This window comes from Plutella xylostella, chromosome 11 (genome assembly GCF_932276165.1).
Source record: "Plutella xylostella chromosome 11, ilPluXylo3.1, whole genome shotgun sequence".
Lineage (NCBI taxonomy): Eukaryota > Metazoa > Arthropoda > Insecta > Lepidoptera > Plutellidae > Plutella > Plutella xylostella.
The window spans coordinates 4,064,897-4,088,065 of record NC_063991.1 but is presented as its reverse complement, the minus strand read 5'-3'; the positions used below and the strand labels follow the sequence as shown (position 1 = coordinate 4,088,065).

The following is a 23,169-nucleotide window of genomic DNA, read 5'->3' as shown; positions in this document are numbered from 1 at the left end:
TTAGTAACTGGCCCTCTAATTTTGCAGTAACTGGCCACCTAATATAATTAACTAAAATGACAAGTTTTAACCTTATAACTACTGCAAACATTATAAAAAACCTATAACAATTAATGTATTATGACGTAGTTAATGTGTTAACACTTAATAATGAGAAATATCTAATATTTCTTAACAAATAAACAGTTCATCATCATCATCACGTCCCCACCTGCTGGGGCACGGGTTTCCTTCCAATGAAGGATGGATTTTCTAACAAAATTTAATATAAAAACAAAAATACTTCTACAATTCAATACTCCTTCAATGTAATTAGTGTAACAACGTCACAATTCACATATTATTATGACAAAAAATAAGTTTCTTATCTATAAATCATCACAAATCTTTATTAACAATCAAATTGAATTATTTCAAGTTTATATTAAGTCAAATCCTTAAATCTTAGCTTCTTCTTGAACTAATTTTAAGATTGTATAAAATACAACTTGCTACATACAACGCACGGACACTGAGAGAGGACGAGAAGATGATGTAACACGAGGTAGAGCTGGGCAAAAAAATAAGGACATCTTAGGGCTATCGGAGAGCGGTGGTAGCTCAGTCGGGTAAGCGCCCGCTTCTCACGCCAGAGATGCGGATTCGAATCCCGGTGCTGACATGTACCAATTAGTTCTTTTAACTTAAGTACAATGTATACCATCACTCTTACGGTGAAGGAAAACATCGTGAGGAAACCTGCATGTCTAGATTTTGCACATCTAGATATGTGAACCCACCAACCCGCAGTGGAATGCCAGCATGGAGGGAAATGGTCCAAGCTAAGAAAGACAGTTTAGACCTTGGGGTTATGCACAAAGGTTCCATTCCAGAGAGCCAGGTGCAGGCACTGACACCCCCACACAGAATATAATAGAATAGGGCTATCGGAAATCCTTAGAGAGGGACACGATGACCCTGAAGTCTGGCCACATGCTCTACCATCGGGAGGGTAACCAACTGTCCCAAGGTGGCGTAGGATTTCTTGTCAACAAGATCCTTGTCAACAAGTTAGTGGAGATCAGTAGTGTGTCGAATCGGGTAGCGTACCTTGTACTTAAACTAACCGAGAGGGATTCCTTGAAGGTCGTACAGGTATATGCACCAACCTCGAGACACTCTGACTCAGAAGTCGAAGCAGTATAGTTACGAAGATATCTCTAGGGCTATCAAGTGTACTGCAAAGACCCAATACACCATTGTGATGGGGGACTTCAACGCCAAAGTGGGAGTACAAGAATGCAAAGAATTGAGGGTAGGACCCCATGGCTTTAGTAGCAGAAATCGGAGAGGGCAAATTCTTGTTGACTTCCTCGAATGAGACAGACCAGAATGGGCTGTACTTGATGAATTCTTTCTATGAGAAACATCCCCGGAGGAAGTGAACATGGTCAAGCCCCGATGGTGTAGGACGAAAAATGAAATCGACTTCATTATGACTGACAAGCGGCACATATCCAGAGATGCCTCAGTGATTTACACAATATGATTTATACATTTTAAACTGGGAGTGATCACCGACTTCTTGGAGGCACTCTGAATATCAACTTCAAGCTGGAGAGAAGACTGATGAAGCAGGCCCTTCGTCCCACGCTGCACCAAATTGAAGTTGGCATGGCAACTCCAGCTTCCAAAGAGAATAACAGAGCCGATTCAAATCGCTGCTAACCACTACGGATATTGACGAGGATACAGTCCAAATGAAAGAGGCTGAAGGATGAAGGCTGTTTGTCGGCTGGGCTACCATTATCCTGAAGAGATTTTAGCATATATCCTGAAACATAAAATATTTTGCAGTAACTGGCCATGTAGTAACTGGCCACTAGAATAACTATGCCAGTTACTACTAAATATTGAACGATTTTTACAAAATTTTTACCACAGAAAATGCTATTTAAATCCAAGGTAATAAGCTGTATTTTAAGTTAATTTATTTGCAAGTAGCAAATTGGGGTAACTGGCATAGGGGGGCCAGTTACTAAAAATACTATAAAACAGGAACCAGTAACTGGCCAAGTCGAAAAATGCAATAAAAAATCAAATCAAGGATTAAATCAGTACAAATTATAATTGCTTACCTCAAAATCTATCGTTGTCACTATTTAAAGTCACTCACAGAAGCTGGGGACAAAAAATATCGCCTCTCGAAATAATGTCTTCGCTTAACGTTTTCTTAGCGCACAACCATTTTAACAGACGCACTGTCGCCGACTGTCAGAAAATTGCGGGTATTTTGAAGACCAATCCTTCAAGCGGAGTGAGTGTGAACTAAAATGAACGACAACTTACTAGTGGTTAGTGTCAAGCTGTAACAGATGGCGTGCTGTCATCGTATTTCTTATTTTAGGCGAATGAAAAGCTGTGTGGCCAGTTATTGGGGGTGGCCAATTTCACCACTGTTTACCCTATTTTATCGGTCTATTTTATAAATCGAGTCGATCTGAGTCTGCAACTTAACCACTCCATCAGAATACTATACTTACGTCATATTATTATGTATTTAGTGCACAAATATCTATTTAAATAAGGAAATTCCATTTGTAATTTTGTTTTATCATTGTTATTGTATGTTGTATGAATGAAGTGGAGGGAGTGCAGTGTTGCCGCAACGGAGTTCTCAAAACGCACATATCCAGCGCTGAAAACGTACATTTAGGGGTAAAACCGTACATGAGCTGTTTTTTTACTAAAATCACTCAATTTAGCTTTTCCAGCTCTTTCGCACCTGCTCGTCAGCAGAAGTACTATATTTTAATAGATTTTAGTCGTGAGAAACGTACCTATATTTATTATAGCATTTTAAAAAGTGTTACAATGTCCTAAAACCTTCAGAGTAGGTACCCCGCAGTTTTATGTATGATATACTTATAGGGCAAAACACCCAGTAACTGACCACCTTAAGGGAGTTGTTCCAGTAATTTGTCTCTAGCGGGCTCAATTCTTATCGCTTATTAAATCCGATTTTTGTTTTAAAAACTAGAATAACAGAGCTACATTCATGAGTAAATAGCAAACATTTAGAAGTTACTCATTTTTTTATATATTTTTGTAAACAAAAAGTAGTGATTTTCCCAGTAACTGACCACTAAAATCTAGTTACTGACCACACTCGATGCCAGTAACTGACCACCAATTTAAAATGGTTTAAAAATGGAATTATCATTAAATCTTATCATTATTTATTTATTTGATTACTTCATGTAATAGTACCGATCTTCTGGTCTCTTTTAATGTGTGACACATCACTTTAGCTCAAGGTTTCTTAACTGAAAAGTGCATTAAATTAATTCATCAGCTTAATGCATAATTCAAATGATATTATATCCTAATAATCAACCATTTATTTATTAAAAACACAAGTTTATGCATTTTTGTTAAATACTAAAAACAAAGAAGTAAACACACATGCACATAGTGAGCACGCATTTTAAATTTACAGCTTTCAGGGAGATTAAGAGGCCCCAATGTACTACCTTCAGATAAGTCATAGAAAGGGCGATTTTGTTTGTCCGGAACAAGCCAGGATCAGTGGGACAGGCCCATGAAGCATTCTTGGTGCCAAAAACGAGTATTTTCTTAAATATAAAGTAAGTAAGCCGGAAAGGTAGGCCCTTTCCCCGCCGGTCCTTTCAGGGATGTAGGACCAGAGACAGATGGTTTTCATTATTGCTGAAACCCCACCCAGAGACTTTCAATGCTAAAAGAGTCATTGAGGCTAGCCATTGTAATTATGCCTATTGTAACTAGCCATTGCATTTTCCGCTGCTGGTCTAATGTGTCCGCCAATGATGCTATAACGTTGCCAGTGGATTCCGGATAGTTGTGGTATCGGTTCCAAATGGCTGGGGTGTGGGTCGTGGTAACAACTTATAGAAGAATGCCCCATTTCTTGTGTGCCAATTTTACCGTTCTGTTTGAAATCCGTTGGCCGTTCATAATGCCATTGAAGGGCGTGTTGGTGCACCACCTGAGGGTGCTAGTATTGTAGTGATGCTTTCTTTTTCCTATTTTGCTGAAGTGGCTCTGCCTGTCTTTGAACAAATGTGTCGGCGCGTTTCGTCGGTAACGTATATTCGGGTTGGGTCATTAATAGCGTCATTGAGGTCTTGTTCGCCAAGTGCTTTTGTGCTTTGGGGAACCAATTTCATCTGGTTCACAAGCGCTGGCATTGGTTAGGTTCGCCTTCAGCTGTTCTGAAGATAGCATTTGAGTATCTTTTCACAGAGTGAGATGGTGAAAGCCATTTGTCTCCTGGTCTTGCATTCTTGAAGGGGCTGCTCCAAGGATTATCTTTAAGGAAAAATTGTGATATCTGTCTTTATCCTGGAGAATCCACATGATCCTAGGCTGATAGTATGCTCCACTAGCGTTTTTATCTTCCTCATCAGCTAATACCGATTCTGGAACAAACTTGGACTATGTGTTTGAATTCCCTATATTTTAAAAGGTGCTTGCATGTCACCCTGAATTGTTTTGGAATGTCTTGTTGATCCTAGTTTGTCTCAGACAAGTGGAATTGCCTTTTCTATACTTTTTTTGCTATCTTGGCGCTTCTTCATCTCGCTGAAAGCTGTAAAAATATGTCATATATAATAATACCAGTAACTGACCATCAATTAACCCAATAACTGACCACCTATGTCAGTAAATGGAAGGAGTAAAGATAGAATGCTCATATTTTGACACAAGAAAATGGCACATACGAGCTATAATATTACGTACTTATTTTGCCTAAATTCAGCTTCAAGTAAAAATCCCAATAACCGACATAGGTGGTCAGTTATTGGAAAATCGCTGTTTTGTCGTCCAGTAACTGTCAACCCCATTAAATACAATCAAACGGGAAATAACAAGCTGAATCTTATCAAAAACGTAATCTTTATAATAAAATCTATATGGTATAATTTTTTCTTTTATTGATTTCAATATTTTTCATGGTAAAATTTACGATCAAAAAATTCACTTACCTTAACAAATACGTTAGTCACAACTGCAATTTACTCGGTTCGCGCGCCAACTGAACTTTTTCGATCGATCACTATCCATCTGTTGGCGGCTGGCAAAATCTTTTGTATCAGTTATGCTCTCAATGAACCACAAAATAGACTGGATGTTCACTAGATGGCCCTGCTTGGCTACATTTCTTATTTTTTGGAGTTGAAGAGGAAGGTGGTCAGTTACTGGCACATGGTCAGTTAATGGGTGTTTTGCCCTACTCATTGTAATCATGTAATAATCATATTGGTTGAGAAAATAATCATACAAGAAAATCAAAATCGTAACTAATTGTGGTTACCTAATATTTTTTTTGCTGCGATTCCAAAAAAAATACGTAAAATAGTCCATAAACAAAGATTTTACACATGATAATCATGATATTGGAAGTTAAGTTTAAATGGTACATTACATGGACCAATTATATACACATTACACATGGGAGGCTAAAATAGTACGTCAAATGTGTAAAATGTACGCTAATGGCAACACTGAGGGAGTGTTTTCACAGGTTCACAGAGTATTTTGATTTTTAGTTTGAATGCGTTCAAAAGCCCCTAATTTCATATTTTAACGTTTACAAAGTTAAGTTTTTGTGAATAATAAGTAAAAAATGGCATGAGTGATGACTTTAACCTAGTGTTTAATAAGTATTTTAATTAATATTTTACTAACATTGAAAAAATAAAAACATAATATGGACTGATGATTACCGGATTTCTTATTTCAAGCTTCGCTAGTACTTCGAACGCACACCAATTTTTTCCTTGTCAGAGCGAGAAAAAACACAAGATCTTATACAATTTTATAGAGCGACATCTCTTTCTTTCACCTCTATTGAAATACGGAACGCAACATCGGCCTGATATCGGCTTACTTCGGCTACCGTTTCAAAAATAATCACTAGTCGTTTCTTGATATATTTTCTACGTTGTCCCTGGTCCGCGGCTCAGTCAAAACCGAGGTGGTGGTACCAACTGAATCGGCCAAAATTTTTCAACTGAGTTTTAATTGGCTTTTTTGGATAGCGACTATTAATCGCTGGGAGTAAGGCTGCAGGACTGTATGAAATAACCGCGGTATCGAAGTTTATCAGCTAACTGAAATATATAGAAATTTCAACGCGAAGTTTTAGATAGAAAACATTGCATGATAGGTAGGTAATATTCCGCCTCCTTGTACTACAAGTTTTGTTTACTTTGCTGGTAGTTACTTACCCTTTGTTCCCATCGAGTCACACATCAAACCTGTCACACTGTATACAGTTGGGAATTCTTCATGAAAAGTGTGCCATCTAGTCACAGTGTTACTCGATGGGAGTGTTACTCGTTGGGAATGATTTATTTCTGAATTCCAAACCAGCCGCTGTAACTGGATGGGAACATAAAGTAGAAAATTCCCAACTGTTCTCCCGTTACTCGTTAAGATTTGTTCAGTGATGATGAATGATGATGATGCCTAACCAGTGATAGGTACCGTGACTTATACAGTGTGTTGTTTTTCGGACCCGACAAACTTTAAGGGTGGATTCTACGAGTAATTTCATCGAGAAAAAAACCCCCTTATGTGGGGTCAAATCTCAATATTATAGAAATGGCGGCCATTTTAAAGTTGCTTTGAACTTTTTTTATGTAACTTTTAAGCAGTTGTGAATATTTTAAATGAATAGAGATGACTTTTTGCGGATAATAGCATTTTATTTCATGTCCGTGAGGCGTTTAAATCTCGACATGATTTTCTAAACGAAGAAGAAAATGTAATTTAAGTTACTTAGGGCCAAATTCACGGGTTGCATAGAAATCTAAGTTTTAAAAAACTACGATTTCATTAATCACGATTGCCGATTTCTTCTAAATGCGTTTAGAGTAACCTGAAATTCATCGGTGCTATTTTAATCTGGTTTACGTCATCGGTGTTTCAGCTACAGACGAGCCAGCATCACTGAAATGCGTTTAGTTATTGCGTCGCGCCGTACATACTTTTTGCGTATTTTGATTTCGAGCAATGGAGTAACAAAACGTTTTGACACATTATAAAACAAAAAAATAATATATGTCGTTGTCAAAGCGTTGTTATTTGCTCAGTGGTTTGTTTATGACGTTTGTCAATGACAGCTTTCTATAACTGCGTTTAGCAACGCTAACTGGCCAATTTATAGCAGTTACAGCTGTAACTGCGTTTTGCTCTAATTTTGGTTAATATTGGTCGGTGAAAATCGAAATGAGCGTATAAGCTCGTTTAGAGCATAAACTGCGTTTTCGATCCTTCTAACGACGTTTAATTACTTCGGTGAATTTGGCCCTTAGACCCCCACATATGGGGGTTTTTTTCTCGATGATATTACTCGTAGAAACCCTTAAAGTTTGTCGGGTCCGAAAAACAACACACTGTATAAGGCCCAGTTCAGATGACAAGCGCTTAACGCGCGTTTTGATGACGCGCGTTTACAACTACATACATTTTATTCAGGCTGTACACATGCTAACGCGCCTCGCGTGGAATAAAATGTATGTAGTTGTAAACGCGCGTTGAGCGCTTGTCATCTGAACTGGGCCTAAGTATTTAATATTACGATTTTTTTTATTTTCGTTTCTTGAAAAAGTATGAAAATAGAAATAATTATTCCGAACAATCAAATAAGTTTTATTAAACTAGTTATAGTGCCACAATCTTATCTGTTCCGGTGGTCAAAATGTGTACTAACCTCAGGTACTAACGAGACGTAATTGTCAAACGTCATTTCATACTCTGTGCGTTATTTGAGTTGTCAATTTCTGCGGAGAGGCTGACGCTACGTTATTTAATTTGTTTTGTGATTTTCTGGGTGAAATAATTTTCAAAAGCGCTGAAAAGTGATGCAAGAAAAGTAATACTAGATACATAGGCTTTTATGCAGGAAGAATAATGTACTCAGACGACTTTAATTCCGTTTGAAAAATTGGAAAAACGAGTTGCAGCGGCTATAGGTTAGTGTTGCCAAATATGACGAATAATTTTACCCATATCCCATATACTGACATGTAATTTTATTAATATTTTCCCGAGAGACCCCTGCCCCAGTAGTGGGGACGGGATGGGTCGTGATGAAAGAGTAGTTTGTAAAAATTTACGTTCATCACAAAATTTTATATTTTTACGATGAATAAAAATGTTTGACTTTGACTTTGAAAGTATATAATATTTATTTTTCTTTGATTACAGGTGTGAGTGAAGCTGCGTACCTATACCTTAGGTAGTATACCAAGAAGAATTTCGCGCACCTGCAGCGATTTTAGACGAAATAATGATGATTAATGACATCTTCTCCCAACCTACGAGTATCAAAGGTTGGCTGGAAGAAATAGATTTTTGGCAATTAGCCTTTGTACATTGTCTGAATTTCTTTTAATTGTATGCTCTTGTTCCTTGTTACTTTAGAAAATGTAAAATAAAGTGTTCATAAATAAATATATAATAATTACTTAATAGTTTTTTTTAAGTCTATCTATCTCGTTATTCCCACGACCCACAGATATTACCTATATCATTGTAAAATCTAGATTTAATGTCTTATATCAGAACATAATCAGAACTAATTTTATTTCTGTTCGCTGTGGACAAATTTTTTATACAACAAATGTCGTTTAATATAATTTTATCCTCTTTAATTTACTATCGACCCTATATTTTGATTTATCTATAAGTACTTATGAATGTACCTAATTAATCTAATTATAACAATAGATAATAGCAGAAATGCATCGTTTAAACCACGGCAAAATTTAATCGATGGCATCACTGGATTCGATCACTGCGACGCCGTCACCGGAACAGATAAGATTGTGGCACTATAAGAATAAAATTATAAAATCAAAACCGAATTGTAAAATCCAATCATTTTTTTTCTATGAATGATAGATAGATACTCGGACATAGACGGAAGATGCAGATGATCTCAAAATAATGGCGAAAATTATGGGGACCAACACAGATCTAGTACTTACGTACATATTTATTTATTTTCCGCCTTTTGTACCCTAATTAGGTTCATCATCTTTAGCCTATAGCAGTCCACTGCTGGACGTAGGCCTCTCCCAAAGCACGCCACTGGATGTGATATTTAGCTTTCCGCATCCAAATTAAGTTACAACTTATATATTTTATTATTCTTTTGGGGTGTAAAAATAAAGTGTATTCTATTTTATAATCGGTTTGGTCTATGGTGGAAAATTCTTCATTGAAAATCCCAACAAGTTACTGTGACTTGTTGGGAATTTTTATTTTCATAGTCCCAACTAGTTACAGTGTTACAGTTGTATGTGACACGTTGGGAATGAAGGAAAAGGGTGTTTCAACGAGTAACAGAGTGTGGACTGATGGGAATTTTGAACATAAAATTCCCAACGAGTAACAGTGTGACTGGTTGAGGTGTGACTGGCTGGGAACAAAGGGTTATTTCATACAGTCCTGTACCGGTATTGAGTTCTCAGAGCCATCTGTTGTTTGTCATCAAAACTAGTCTATGATATCTACTTTGCTTGTCTTTCCTTTTTAAAATTTACTTAAATATTTTTTATCTTGCTTTTACTCGAGAATACCTGCAAGTAAGAGCTCTCAAGAAGGAACATGTGAGGCCTCAGCTGTGGCGGCGGTGGTGTTGATGTAAAAATGAAATACTTAATCTGTGAAATTAAAACAAAAACCACAGAGTACTTTCATTTACAAACAAAATGTCAATGATATATGACAGCTTGGCTTTGGCTTGTATTGTATTTCAGTATTTGGATGTGTTTTAGTCAAAAACCTAAAAATATTCTTAACTATTCGCACCCTTAAAGCTAATAAATGATAATTTCACCAATAGTCTGCTGAATAAAGTGTTTAGCACTGCATTGGGTAAGAATAGTTTTATAAAACCTTCATACTTACTTTTGGTCTTGAGGTAAGCTTTTCCTCCATTTGTTTACTAAATCTATGCTACACACAAGAGTGAATATGTGGCAGAATGTAGAGTTGTCGGTGGCTGTAGGCTCAGTGGAAGTGAGAAAGCTTGCAGAGGTCTTTAATTAGCTGGTGGTAGGGGGTGAGGGCGGCCTTCCTCTTCAAATGCTATATGAGTGTTTGTTTTTGGCCTCCTATTCAAAAAGTCTATATCGTTTTAGCTCTAAATCTGGTGCAGTAAACAGATTATCATGCTACAGTCTATTGAATTTTTGTAAAATTATGAACTAGTTATAAATCTTCTTGCATGTTCTGAAAACTGGTAGAAAATGGTTCTGAATACTTACTATTTTTCCCACCTTTTGTACACTCATAAATGTATTTCTGCAATAAAGGATTATATTGATCCCATTTCTGAAGGCACAAATTCTAATTTCAGGCTGTCATAACCTTATATACATTCTTTGTTTATAATCAGGCTGTATGAGTAATACTGTTAGTGAGTGGACTGATGGTCGGTGGAGCAGAAGAGTGGAGACCACGTACCGGTAAGTGCAGCATTTGGCGGCCCCACGCGAGAAGGACAGACAATATAGTCAAGTCCACGGGGAAGCACTGGATGCGGGCCGCCTCCAATCGGACAAGGTGGAAATCATTGGGGGAGGCCTATGTTCAGCAGTGGACGTCCTATGGCTGAGATGATGATGATGATGATGAGTGTTACGTCAAATCTCATATTTCACTGGCAACATTTCTAGTTTTACATTGCTAAAATTAAATTTTGTGCCTTCAGAATATATTTCATTATACTACTTAGTTAGAAGTTATTAATTGCTATTTGAATATATTTCTCATGTTTTAGTTGTACGAAACCACACAATAAGATGGAGGATGGCATGGACATAGAGGAACATGATCTGTTGAACGACCCTACTGTGAGGAGTGTGTTTCCAGATCTTGCCATTCTCAAACAAGAAATTATTGATTTTGATACAAGTGAAGGTGTAGCACCAGGTTTGTAATTTGAATGCTCTGTTAAGGATATATTTATATTTAAAAAAAACACGCACTCACGCCTTGTACTAATGTACTCCCTTGCGTGGTAGGCAGAGGTGCATTGCTGCACCCACTTTTCGCCAGAGTGTTATGTTATTCCCAATGTAATAAGGGGCGGGCCTATTGCCATTTTACGTGCACATCCAAGACCCGAGAACAAATATCTGCCCCAGCCGGGAATCGAACCCGGGACCATCGGCTCAGTCAAATTCAAATTCAAATTCAAATTTTTCAAATTCAAATTCAAATGGTTTAATCGACGTAAATTTGTCGATAGTCATCTACCACCATTTCACAAAGGCCCCGTCATTGAGAAGGAAAGAAATGGCGAAAGAAACTCCTCGAGCATCTTTTCAACTTTTTCCTTATAATCTATTACAATTTTTACTTATATCTAGTACCTACGAGTACAATTTTACTTAAGTACCTATATCCATTTCATTTTTTCAATAGCCTTAGCTGAGGTGGACAAGACCACGCGTTTTTGTCGTTTAAATAATCATTTATACTATAGTAAGCTTTACTACATAATGTAGCTTTAATATAATTCTTAAATTTTTGCTCAGTAAGGTTTATTGCTTCATTTGATAATTTATTATAAAAGCGTATACAGTTCCCCATGAATGATGTGTTTGTTTTCGAAAGTCTGAGTGTGGGGAAAAGCAACTTATTTTTGTTTCTGGTCTCAATACCGTGAGTGGCTCCTACTTTACTAAATGAATTTAAGTTTTTACGAACATACATAATATTTTCATAGATATATTGGCATGGAACAGTTAGTATACCTATTTCCTTAAACGTATCTCTTAATGAAATTCTAGACCCTAATACATATATGGCTCGAATTGCTCGTTTTTGCAGAACAAAGATTTGATTAATGTCAGCCGCTCGTCCCCACAATAGAATTCCGTAAGACATAACACTATGAAAATAACTAAAATACACAAGCCTGGCTGTATCTACATCTGTTAACTGTCTAATGGTTCTAACCGTATAAGCTGCAGAACTCAATCTACCGGCTATCCTCTCAATATGGGGTCCCCATTGCAACTTTGAGTCAATTGTAATACCCAGGAATACCGTTTCATTTACTAACTCTAGCTTATCGTTATTCAATGTCAAATATGTCTCTACTTGTCTTACATTAGGCAAAGTGAATTTAATACATTTCGTTTTCTTGGAGTTAAGAGCTAAATTATTTACAGTGAACCAATTAGCAACTATGGAAAGAGTACTGTTTGCATTGTCAATATTGACTTCTTGTCGCTTCAACTTAAATATAAGTGAAGTATCATCAGCAAACAGTACTATCTCACATAATTTATCTACCAAAAACGGTAAATCGTTAACATATACAAGAAACAAGATTGGTCCTAAAATCGAGCCTTGGGGAACACCCATACTGACAGGACAGCCAGCCGAACGCACTCCATTTATGTCAACTAGTTGAGTTCTGTTGGTCAAGTATGATTCCAATAATGTAAGAGCTTTGCCAGTTAGCCCATAATATTTAAGTTTCATAAGTAGAGTGGCATGGTCCACACAATCAAATGCTTTCGATAGATCGCAAAATACACCCACAGCATTAAGACGTTCCTCCCAAGCACTAAATATGTGTTTGACCAACGCGACACCAGCGTCAGTTGTAGATCGACCTTTGGTGAAACCGAACTGTTGGTTATGGAGAAGGCCGTGAATACTAAAGTGCGAAAGCATTTGATGCAGCATAATTTTTTCAAATATTTTACTCAGTACTGGCAAAACTGATACAGGCCTAAAATTATTGGGATCATTTTTCTCACCAGATTTAAAAAGCGGTATTAGTTTACTAAGTTTCATCAAATCGGGGAATACACCGACCTCAATGCATCTGTTAAAAAGATTAGCCAAGTGGGGTGCTAGGATGTCAATAACATGACTAATAACTTTAACGGACATGCCCCATAAATCTTCCGTCATTTTAAAATTTAATTCTTTATAAGTGGTAATTATGGTCTGTGTATTTATACCATGAAATTGAAAGTCGAGATCGCAAGGCGGTGCATTCCCTCTTAGCAAACGTTCAGCTTCAGCGCAAGATGAATCAAGGTTCTCAGTTGTAGGTACCGGTATACTACGGAAAAAATCTTCAAAGACGGAAGCCACTTCTTCACTAGATGAAACAATTTTATCATTAATTTTAAGTTCAAAATTTAAATCACGTGGTTTATTCTTCCCGGTTTCAGTATTAATGATATTCCATACGGTTTTAATCTTGTTATTAGAGTTTTTAATCTTTCTATTTATATAATCTGATTTAGCTTGGTGGCAAACGGCTTTGAATATCTTTGTATATTTCTTTACATAATCTCTAAAGTTATCGTCATAAGTAAATGTACGCTGTTCATAGAGATCATATAATTTACGTCTGCTCTTATAAATTCCCGATGTTGCCCAGTCATTAAGACTTAGTTTACAATTAACATCTACTTCTTTCTTAGTGAACACGTTTTCAAATTCTTGAGACAAACCTTGAAATATTTCCTTAAAGGCATCATTGGGATTTCTTTCAGAGCTTCTACAGTAGTCAAGTTTACTTTTCAATCGAGATTTAAACTTATCAATTCTGTATGATGTTACTGGTCTGAACTTGAAAGTGGCTGACTTACGTTCAAAAGTACAAGGAAACGTAATAATTTGCCCACTGTGGTCGGATGGTAAACAATTGATTACAGAATGATTAGTAAAATCACAATTACAGTAAATATTGTCAATACAAGTGGCTGAGGTGGGAGTAATTCTGGTAGGTTCCAGGAAGACATTACTTAAATTATATGACTTGAACAAATTAATTATACAACATTTCATAGAAGTCTCAACTAATAAATCAATATTAAAATCTCCCACCACGACCACTTGTTTTGAGCTCTTAGATAAGATGGTAAGACTATCCTCCATCACTTTCTCAAATACTTTATAGTCAGAAGAGGGGGGCCTGTACACGCTTAAAATTATATACTTGTCCATCTCAACACAAGCTAGTTCAGCTATTCTTTCGACCGATAATTTTACAATGTCTTTCCTATCCTTACATTTTAAATTTTTCTTTACAAATATTAATGATCCTCCTTTGTCTAACGATTTCCTATTAAATGAGCTAATAACATTGTAATTTTTTACATTAAAATTCATGTCATCATTTTTAAGGTGATGCTCAGTAATACAAATTATATCTATGTCGTATTGTTCTAAAAATAACTCTAGCATTAGAAGTTTGCGAGAAAGCCCCTGAATGTTCTGGTGTACAACTCTCAGTTGCTCATCTCTTGTCGTGCATGGCAGTTTAAATTTACATTAGTATTACTACTAACTATCGTATCAGTTGGTCCTACTTCTGTTATACTACTTATAACAGGGTCATAAATATTGTAAGCTAACAATTTAGCTATCTGTCGCTTATAAAACTTAGGTACAAATAATGTACTCTTAGTCAAAATAAAATTATGAATAAATTTATTTGTATCGAAATACATCATTCTTTCTCTGTCACCAAAGGTCATGTTAAATAATAACATTTTTAAATCACCTATGTAATTATTCTGCTTTGTAGTCCGTGAGGTGGAGTAAGGGAAAGCACAAATAATGGTTTTCCTAACATTAATAGAAGAAAGTGCGTCATAACATTGAATTATGTCCTCTTTCTCTACTTCTATGCTATTTCCTACTAGTAATACTATTGTAGTATTCAAGCTGTATTGCCCTGACACTATCCTATCTACAATTTGCTTAAATGACCTGCACCTGGCATACATATATTAACTTCTTTTTGCCTGAGATAGTCGTTCAGCATATAGCCCATTTTACTACCTAACTTATCAGAAAAAACAATTGTCTCATAAGGAGAACAACTGTAGCTACTCGATGGGGCTTCTTCTTGCAGACTGGTACATGAAGACGAGGCTGGGGTCACTGCGGGCTGCTTTGACATTGGAGTATTGAGTGATGGCGTGGCGGGCTCGTCGTTGCAGAATCCATCTGGCCGGAACTCATCTGGAGTGCACGTGGTGGAGGCCGGGGTGGACTGCTGCAGCTGCTTGGCAATGTCACTGGTATGAGTGCCCAGTGAAGTATTGGTAGCAGGCTGGATAGGTGATGCATCTTGGGTGGCCTCTGATAGAGCCAGAGCCGCTGACATCTGGGAGCTGGTGGTGTTTTCCTCAGTAGATGGTACCCTTGGAGTGTTTAAGACTAACTCCAAGTTATTTAGTCTTTGTTGTAGCATCGCCATATTTATCTCGTACTGTTCGTTGCAGTCTGCGAGCTCCTGGTTTTGTTTAGAAATTTCTTTCTCGTATTTTTGGACCAAAATTCCAAGTCTCACCTTTTCTGTTTTTAAAGGTTGGTGTGGGATGGTCTTATATTTCTTGATTGTTTTCTTAGTTCTACTTATAAATCTATTTATTCTACAATATTTCTTTAGTTTATTTGCACCTATTATCTTGATTTTCTTTTCACAACAATCATCATATTGCAGTTCCTTACAAGGTGTGGTTAGGTCTATTGTAGGCACAGTTTTTGAGTGGGAGCTAACTAGTTCGTCATACAAGGCCATTGTTTCATTATTTGCATCATGCTGTTTCTTCTCATTCAGTCTGTGGATTTCAGCATTTGACTCTGCCAGCTGTTGTTCAAGGCTGTGAATCTGAGACAGGGTGACTTCGTGTATATCTTGGCATTGCTGGTATGAGTGTAGCAAGTTACTCAACTCGTCACATCCAGTGGTCAGGGTCACTAACCACTATGCCATTCGGTCGTCGTATATTATACATTTCTGTTTAAAAATTATAGGGAAAAGATCAATAAAACACAAAATCTATTTTAAGACGACCGAATGGCGTAGTAGTTAGTGTCCCTGACTACTGAGCCGATGGTCAGATATTTGTTTAAACACAGATATTTGTTCTCGGGTCTTGGATGTGCACGTAAAATGGCAATAGGCCCGCCCCCTATTACATTGGGAATAACATAACACTCTGGCGAAAAGTGGGTTCAGCAATGCACCTCTGCCTACCCCGCAAGGGAGTATATTAGTACAAGGCGTGAGTGCGTGTGTATCTATTTTATCACAATTATATTATCAAAGTATGCTCCTTCAGAAACGATACACATATATGCCAACAAATAATCTAATCATCAAAACATTTTTTAAACAATGTTTCTGGAATGAGTTTAATAATCGCGGCGAATTCAGCTTAAAAAAAAAAATAGGATAATTGAGTGGATGAATATCAAACTGCCATATGTCACGTCCACGCAAAATTTGGGAAATTGAGGTTTTTGTTTTCTCTATTATTTAATGGTCATAGAACTTGCCCCGTGATTTAATCAGTTGACTTGTGACCTTAAGAATGTATTTTAATAAACAAATCCATTATAACACTCATAGAAAGGCGTAAAAGTTAATAAACAGTTTGGACTCATAGCAGTTTGATATGCCCATACAAGACTTATGCTGTTTTGATATGAGCCATAAGGACTTATAGTTGTTTGAAAAATACTAATATCATGGGCCGGACTCAGTAAGACTAATATAGTCTATATTCTATTAAATACAATGAAGTTAATCAACAAAAATTTATCGGTAGAAAAGTGCCTACCTACCGTATTATATTCTACCCGATACGGCCCTGTGCTTACTACGAAAATGCTTTGTGATTGACTCGTGGGTTGGAAAAGAAGGGGTTTTAAACTTACTTCGCCATAGTTTTCTGTCGTTTTTTTGCTACACTCTTTAATCTGTTCCTTTTCCGAGCTTTATCAGGGTCCACAATCACAATTTCCTCAACATTTTCAATCATATCCGTTATAAAACACTGGGAGCACACACCACAGCCTCGAATTTCTCACCAAGACTGACGCCATGTTGAAAAAATTACGCTCTGTCATTGGCCGGAATGGACTTGTGAAAATTTGTAATGCGAAACGGTTAGACTTAAAAGGATTTGAAAAAAACTTACTTTTTTAACGGCTTTTTTCTCATGGATGCCTTGCACTTATTGGAACTTGAAGGGCATAGGCAAACTGACATTTTAACGGAGAACACGACCAAATCAAAAAGTCAATTTTTCGGGTAGGTGGACATATGGCAGTTTGATATTCATCCACTCAATTATTTGGCTTATTTGTATCTTTTCTAAAGGAACATACTTCATGTGGTTTAGGTAGGGCTAGACTAAAGATGCGCGATTATCACTAACCATAATCGAATTATTCGATTATAGACTTTATTCAAATGATTCGAATAACCTTATCATTCATTCGATTGTGAAAGAGTGAGAAGTAAATATAATAACGTAGAGCATCGTCTCATTCCTTCCTATTCAAATGACTACTTTATATTCGATTATCTGTCTTTTCATCTTAAATAATAATCTATTAAAACATCATTCGAATTGGAAAGAGCTAGATGTCAATATTGAATGTACGAGGGCGATACCGAAATGATCGGGAATAGAAAAAAGTACAAAGATATCATAATATTATTTACTTTTATTGTTTTTCAAAGTAGTATCCGTGACATTCAATGCACTTTTTCATTCGATTAAACCAATCATTGAAACAGTAATTCCAGTCTGAAGTGGATACTGTCAAAACAGCTGATTTGTAAGCTTCGACCGCCTCTTCTGGGCCGCTAAACCGTTGACCACGTAGCATATCTTTAATTCTTGGGAATGTAAAATAATCATTGGGGCTCAGATCAGGGCAATACGGAGGATGGTCCATCAACTCCACGTTTTCCATATTTAAAAACGTTCTTGTTTTGCGAGCGGTATGAGAGCTTGCATTATCGTGGTGAAGGATTATACGACGATTCGGGTTAGTTTTACGAAGTTCTCTTACGACTTCCGGCAAACAAACTGTTGTGTACCAATCAGCAGTAACCGTCCTTTGTTCTTGTAATGGAATCGTAGCCACATGGCCAGTTTTCAATACAAACGAAGCGACCATTTTTTTTGACACGCTGCGTGAGCGAATAACTTTTGTTGGCTTGACCTCACCTTCGAAGACCCAAACTGCCGATTGATGTTTTCTTTCGGGCTCATATGAATAAATCCACGATTCATCACCAGAGACGATATTGTAGACAGCATTTGAACTGCCTCCATTGAACCGTTGCAGAGCAGATCGACACCAATTAACAATTAATTAACATTATTAACATTAATGCTGCTAGCATTAAGTTCGCCTTTGTACCAATTTACTTTGTGCAATAAAGAATTTAATAATAATAACACGAGTCGACTTTTGTTCCTCGGTCAAACGGTGGGGCACCCAGCGCGAAACTAACTTCTTGACACCCAGTTCTTCATGTAAAATGGTTTGAATGGCTGTCATACCAATGCTGAGAGAAGCCCGAATCTGCTCGTATGTCACATGTCTATCTTCTTTTATTAACTGGCGTACAGCATCGATGTTATCTTGTGTTACCGCTGTTTTTGGCCGACCAGTAGAAGGGACTGTGGTAAGAGAGGAACGTCCACGGCGAAACTCAGAATACCAACGATATATAGTCGTTTTACTTGGTGCTTCAAGTTTATAAATAGAAACAAGCTCGGCGAGACATTGTTCTTGAGATAAACCTCGACGAAAGTTGTGAAAAATTATTGCACGGAAATGTTCCCGCGTAAGCTCCATTTTTTACACCGACTTGTCAAATTCAAATGGTCAATACTCTTTTATTTTTTACTTTTTTTAAAATTCGAAAATGGAATTATGTTTGAAAAAACACTAGGTACATTTGATACACCAAAAAGGTTTCACTCTAATTTATTCCTAAGTATTCTATTCCCGATCTTTTCGGTGTAGCCCTCGTATTGCGTCCTCTTATTCGAATAGTGTCATTCGATTATCAAAATTTGTGGTTAGTGGTTTGCAAATTCGATTATTGACATTAGTGGTATCAAACCATTCGATTGTTGCTGTCATTCATATTCATAATCGCCCATCATTAGCCTAGACCTAGGCTACCACCGCATGCAGTTTGTCGTAGGTACTTACTACTTACTGGACACCCTGTACTAATGAGGAAATATTATGCTGGCCTGATCAAAGTTTAACTAAGCTATACTCATCTATGGTTGAATGGTGTAGTGGTTAGTGACCCTGACTGCTATGTCCAAGATTGTGGGTTCGATTCCCAGCTGGGGCAGATATTTGATTAAATACAGATATTTGTAAGCGGGTCTTGGGTGTTGATATTAAATATATATATTAATGTATCTATCTATGTATTTGTGTAGATATATCAGCTGTCCGATACCCATAATACAGGCTCTGCCTAGCTTGGGGCTGGATGGCCGTGTGTGAGATGTCCCCACATATTTATATTTATTTATTTATAATTATAGCACTCACACTTCTCTCTAACATTCCCCTGCATACATTCATCAGAGAACTCATTCTATCCACAAATACATCACATTCTGGTGCTTCGGTGAGCAGGGAGCCGAGCGAGACGGCCCAAACATGGTCGATGTGGCTTTCATGAATTTTGATATGTATGGTGGCCTGCGCCTAAAAGTATACAGGCGGAGTTTTTAAAATAGCGATCCCTGATTATGAAGTGACCAGCTACATCTGTTATAAATCCGGGGACGTGTTGTGTGTGATGTGTGTAGCAGTGGTGTTTATGTGGATGTGCTGGAGCAGCATGTGAGCTTGAGATCGCTATTTTAAAAACTCCGCCTGTATACTTTTAGGCGCAGGCCACCGTACATGTACAGTCAGCTGCATAAGTAGCTATACAATTTGTACCGTATCTAACTACCTACTAAACAAAACGTCAATGTTTGAATAAATGAATAGGCAGTTAGTGAGTTTGACAAGGTTCAAAAGTGTACAGCTACTTATGCAGCTGACTGTACATCTAATGCAGTGACTGACATAATCCCTGTCAACAAAATTTAATGAAACTAACACTAATCTGGCTAACATTTTCACAGCAGTGACAAACCACAGACCGACTCTAGCGTTTTTCAATACCACTAACAAGTAGAATGTTTATCCTTTCTTCATTCATGTCACACCCTAAGCGCATTTATAGCTATCCCAATTAAACTTTTTGTACCTTACAGAAACATTTACAACGTCGCCAGAAGTATCAATGAGAAATGAACACAAAAATCAACTACACAATTTAACAGTCTACAGTGGGGATCATCCTACCGAGTGCTCCACTCAAGACCTGGATGTGAAACCTGACCACCTGTGTACTGACATGGATGACACAATAACGGTCAAGCGCAACAGCTTGACAGAATTTCATGAAATTGAAACTGTAATCAAGAAGGAATCAGAGAATGTTGTACCAAATGAATTGCCATTTTACAGGAACAGGATTATACTTGGGAAGATACAAGTAGATGAGTCTGACGAAGAACGAGAAACTGATGCACCAGGTGACTGTAATAATGTTGTAAACAACAAATCAAACAATGATCAAGATTTGGCAGTGTCAATATACACTGATGAAAACAGAAGTATGAGGATAACTAAACAGAATTATGAAAAAAAGGAAAAATGTTTGCGAGCGAAAATTATTTTAACAAACTGTTATACAACTCTATTGAACAACAACTGTTACTGTGCTCAGTGTGCAGTGTTGTTCCCCACCACTGAAGCGTATAGTGAACATTACACGAGCACACACACCGAGACCACTCACTCAACTAAAGCCTCGGCTTCTCTTGTGAAACGTAAACAAATCATATACCCACGTGAGAAAGCATTTGTGTGTGACACCTGCACGAAAACATTCAGCAAAAAAACCAGCTTGATAAAGCACATTTTAATTCACACTGGCGAAAAGCCATTCGAGAGTGACTTTTGCAAGAAAACATCGAGGCATCGGTCTGCAATGAAAAGACACAAGTTACTTCACACTGGGGAAAAGCCCATCCAGTGTGACATTTGCGCGAAAACATTCAACCAAAGGTGTTATCTTAAGGAGCACATGTTACTTCACACTGGTGAAATATCTTTCGAGTGTGACATTTGCACGAAAATATTCAGGCACCGGTCTTCTTTGAAAACACACAAGTTACTTCACGCTGGCGAAGAGCCATTCCAGTGTGACATTTGCACGAAAACATTTAGACAAATAAGTCATTTGAAGAACCACAAGTTACATCACACTGGAGAGAAACCTTTCCAGTGTGAAACCTGCAAGAAAACATTCAAATATGTATCAGTTTTAAAACAACACAAGTTAACTCACACTGGCGAAAAGCCATTCGAGTGTGACATTTGCAACAAAACATTTAACCAAATAAGAAATTTAAAGAAACACAAGTTACTTCACACTGGCGAAAAGGCGTTCCAGTGTGACATTTGCACGAAATCATTTAGCCAAATATGTCATTTGAAGAGCCACAAGTTAGTTCACAGTGGCGAAACGCCATTCCAGTGTGAAATTTGCATGAAACCATTTAACCAAATAAGTCATTTGAAGAGACACAAGTTAGTTCACACTGGCGAAAAGCCATTAAAGTGTGACATTAGCACGAAAACATTTAACCAATTAACAAATTTGAAGAAACACAAGTTACTACACACTGGGGAAATGCCATTCCAGTGTGACATTTGCACGAAATCATTTAACCATAGAAGTAATCATAGGAGGCATATGTTAACTCACACTGGCGAAAAGCCATTCGAGTGTGAAACTTGCAAGAAAACATTTAACCGAAGAAGTAATTTAAAGAGCCACAAGTTAATTCACACTGGCGAAAAGCCATTCCAGTGTGACATTTGCACGAAAACATTTACCCAAAGAAGAAATTTGAAGAGCCACAAGTTAATTCACACAGGAGAAAATCCATTTGAGTGTGAAACTTGCAAGAAAACATTCAGATATATATTTGCTTTAAATCAACACAAGTTAACTCACACTGGTGAAAAGCCATTCCAGTGTGACATTTGCACTAAAAAATTTAACCGAAGAAGTCATTTGAAGAGCCATAAGTTAACTCACACTGGCGAAAAGCCATTCCAGTGTGACATTTGCAAGAAAACATTTACCCGAAGAAGAAATTTAAAGAGCCACAGGTTACTTCACACTGGAGAAAAGCCGTTCCAGTGTGACATTTGCAAGAAAAAATTTAACCAAATAAGAAATTTAAAGACACACAAGTTACTTCACACTGGCGAAAACCCATTCCAGTGCGAAACTTGTCACAAAATATTAATGTATCCAAAAGATTTGAAGAGTCACAACATAATTCACACTGGCGCAAAGCTTTTCCAGTGTGAAACTTGCAAGGAAACCTTCAAAGATATATCAAATTTAAGTTAACTCACACTGGCGATCACAGTAGCCTGTGGCTACTTACTACCACCACACATACCTTACCAAGTTACCACAACAACCAGAAGAACTTACCATAACCTTACCTTACCAGAAAGCAAACCAATACCAGAAATAATAGCCAGAATAATAAGCAATATTTTATTTAACATTGCATCGGTTGTAAGTTCATGAAACAAGATTCAGTTCTGAAAAGAACTATTTATGCAGCAAGCAGAAGCAAGCGGCAGCAGCGACGACCACGCGGCGGCGCGGAGAGCGCGACGCGGCTCGCTCGATGTCCGAGCAAGGAACAGGAGCGAGTCCCCGCGTCGCGAGTACTGAAGCTACGCCCGCGCGCCCCGCGGACTCCCCGAGCACAACCATTTCTTATATATAAGTAGGCTAACTTTTGTAAATAAATTATTCATATTCTGTCCACTCAGAGTATCTTTTCTACCTACTCGCCTACACCAATTCTCAAAATATTCACGTATTCCGTGGGTATTTAGAGAAGTATGTTAAATGAAGTTTTATAGATTGGCAAGTTGCTTGGCGACCCTCCTTGCGGGGTGAAAGACGCGGAGGGGACGAGGTACCCAAGACGACAGCGGGTAGCGGGAGGGTAGCGGGGAAGGGCAACGCGTGCATTGCATGTCATTGTTACGGCAGTCTCGGCCGCGCAGCCGAGGCGGCCACATGTCTTATATAGTCTGTCATAATTTGAGTGCGACCCACATGAGATCATTGATCCTGAGACCATTAGTCTTAGGATGAGTGTTGAGGCCTTTTTAATATTATCATTATATTATTATTAGGTATCTATAATTCGTCAA

General features: G+C 37.5%; 4 protein-coding genes and 1 long non-coding RNA gene across 6 annotated transcripts in view; 3 read left to right on the top strand and 2 right to left on the bottom strand.

Annotated features, from left to right (window-relative positions):
* The window catches only part of LOC125489162, a 232,846-nt gene extending 225,774 nt beyond the window's left edge, over window positions 1–7,072 (top strand). The window contains exon 2 of the long non-coding RNA XR_007266775.1: window positions 6,991–7,072. This is a non-coding gene — a long non-coding RNA (uncharacterized LOC125489162). The remainder of the gene's footprint in view (window positions 1–6,990) is intronic.
* LOC105392845 (zinc finger protein 184-like) overlaps window positions 1–23,169 on the top strand; it is a 342,691-nt gene that overhangs the window by 234,215 nt on the left and 85,307 nt on the right. The gene's annotated exons all lie outside the window — the stretch shown is intronic.
* Window positions 1–23,169, bottom strand: part of LOC125488551 (zinc finger protein 85-like) — a 144,504-nt gene that overhangs the window by 95,235 nt on the left and 26,100 nt on the right. The window lies entirely within an intron of this gene.
* LOC105389492 (zinc finger protein 70) overlaps window positions 1–23,169 on the bottom strand; it is a 153,202-nt gene that overhangs the window by 123,492 nt on the left and 6,541 nt on the right. The window lies entirely within an intron of this gene.
* On the top strand, window positions 9,749–22,772 carry LOC125488577 (zinc finger protein 708-like). Of its 2 annotated transcripts, none has more exons than XM_048623893.1 (3): window positions 9,749–9,909; window positions 10,817–10,968; window positions 20,124–22,772. In XM_048623893.1, exons 2-3 carry the CDS (start codon window positions 10,839–10,841, stop codon window positions 22,340–22,342), a joined length of 2,349 nt encoding a protein of 782 aa, XP_048479850.1. In that variant the 5' UTR covers window positions 9,749–9,909; window positions 10,817–10,838; the 3' UTR covers window positions 22,343–22,772. The 2 variants fall into 2 exon arrangements, with proteins under 2 accessions (XP_048479850.1, XP_048479849.1); XM_048623892.1 differs by lacking the exon at window positions 9,749–9,909 and adding an exon at window positions 10,199–10,502.

Coding starts and splice junctions, on each gene's coding strand:
- LOC125488577 (XM_048623892.1), top strand. CDS start 10,438: ATGAGTAATACTGTTAGTGAGTGGACTGATGGTCGGTGGAGCAGAAGA. Junction 10,503..10,816: donor AGAGTGGAGACCACGTACCG/GTAAGTGCAGCA, acceptor CTCATGTTTTAG/TTGTACGAAACCACACAATA. Junction 10,969..20,123: donor AAGTGAAGGTGTAGCACCAG/GTTTGTAATTTG, acceptor TGTACCTTACAG/AAACATTTACAACGTCGCCA.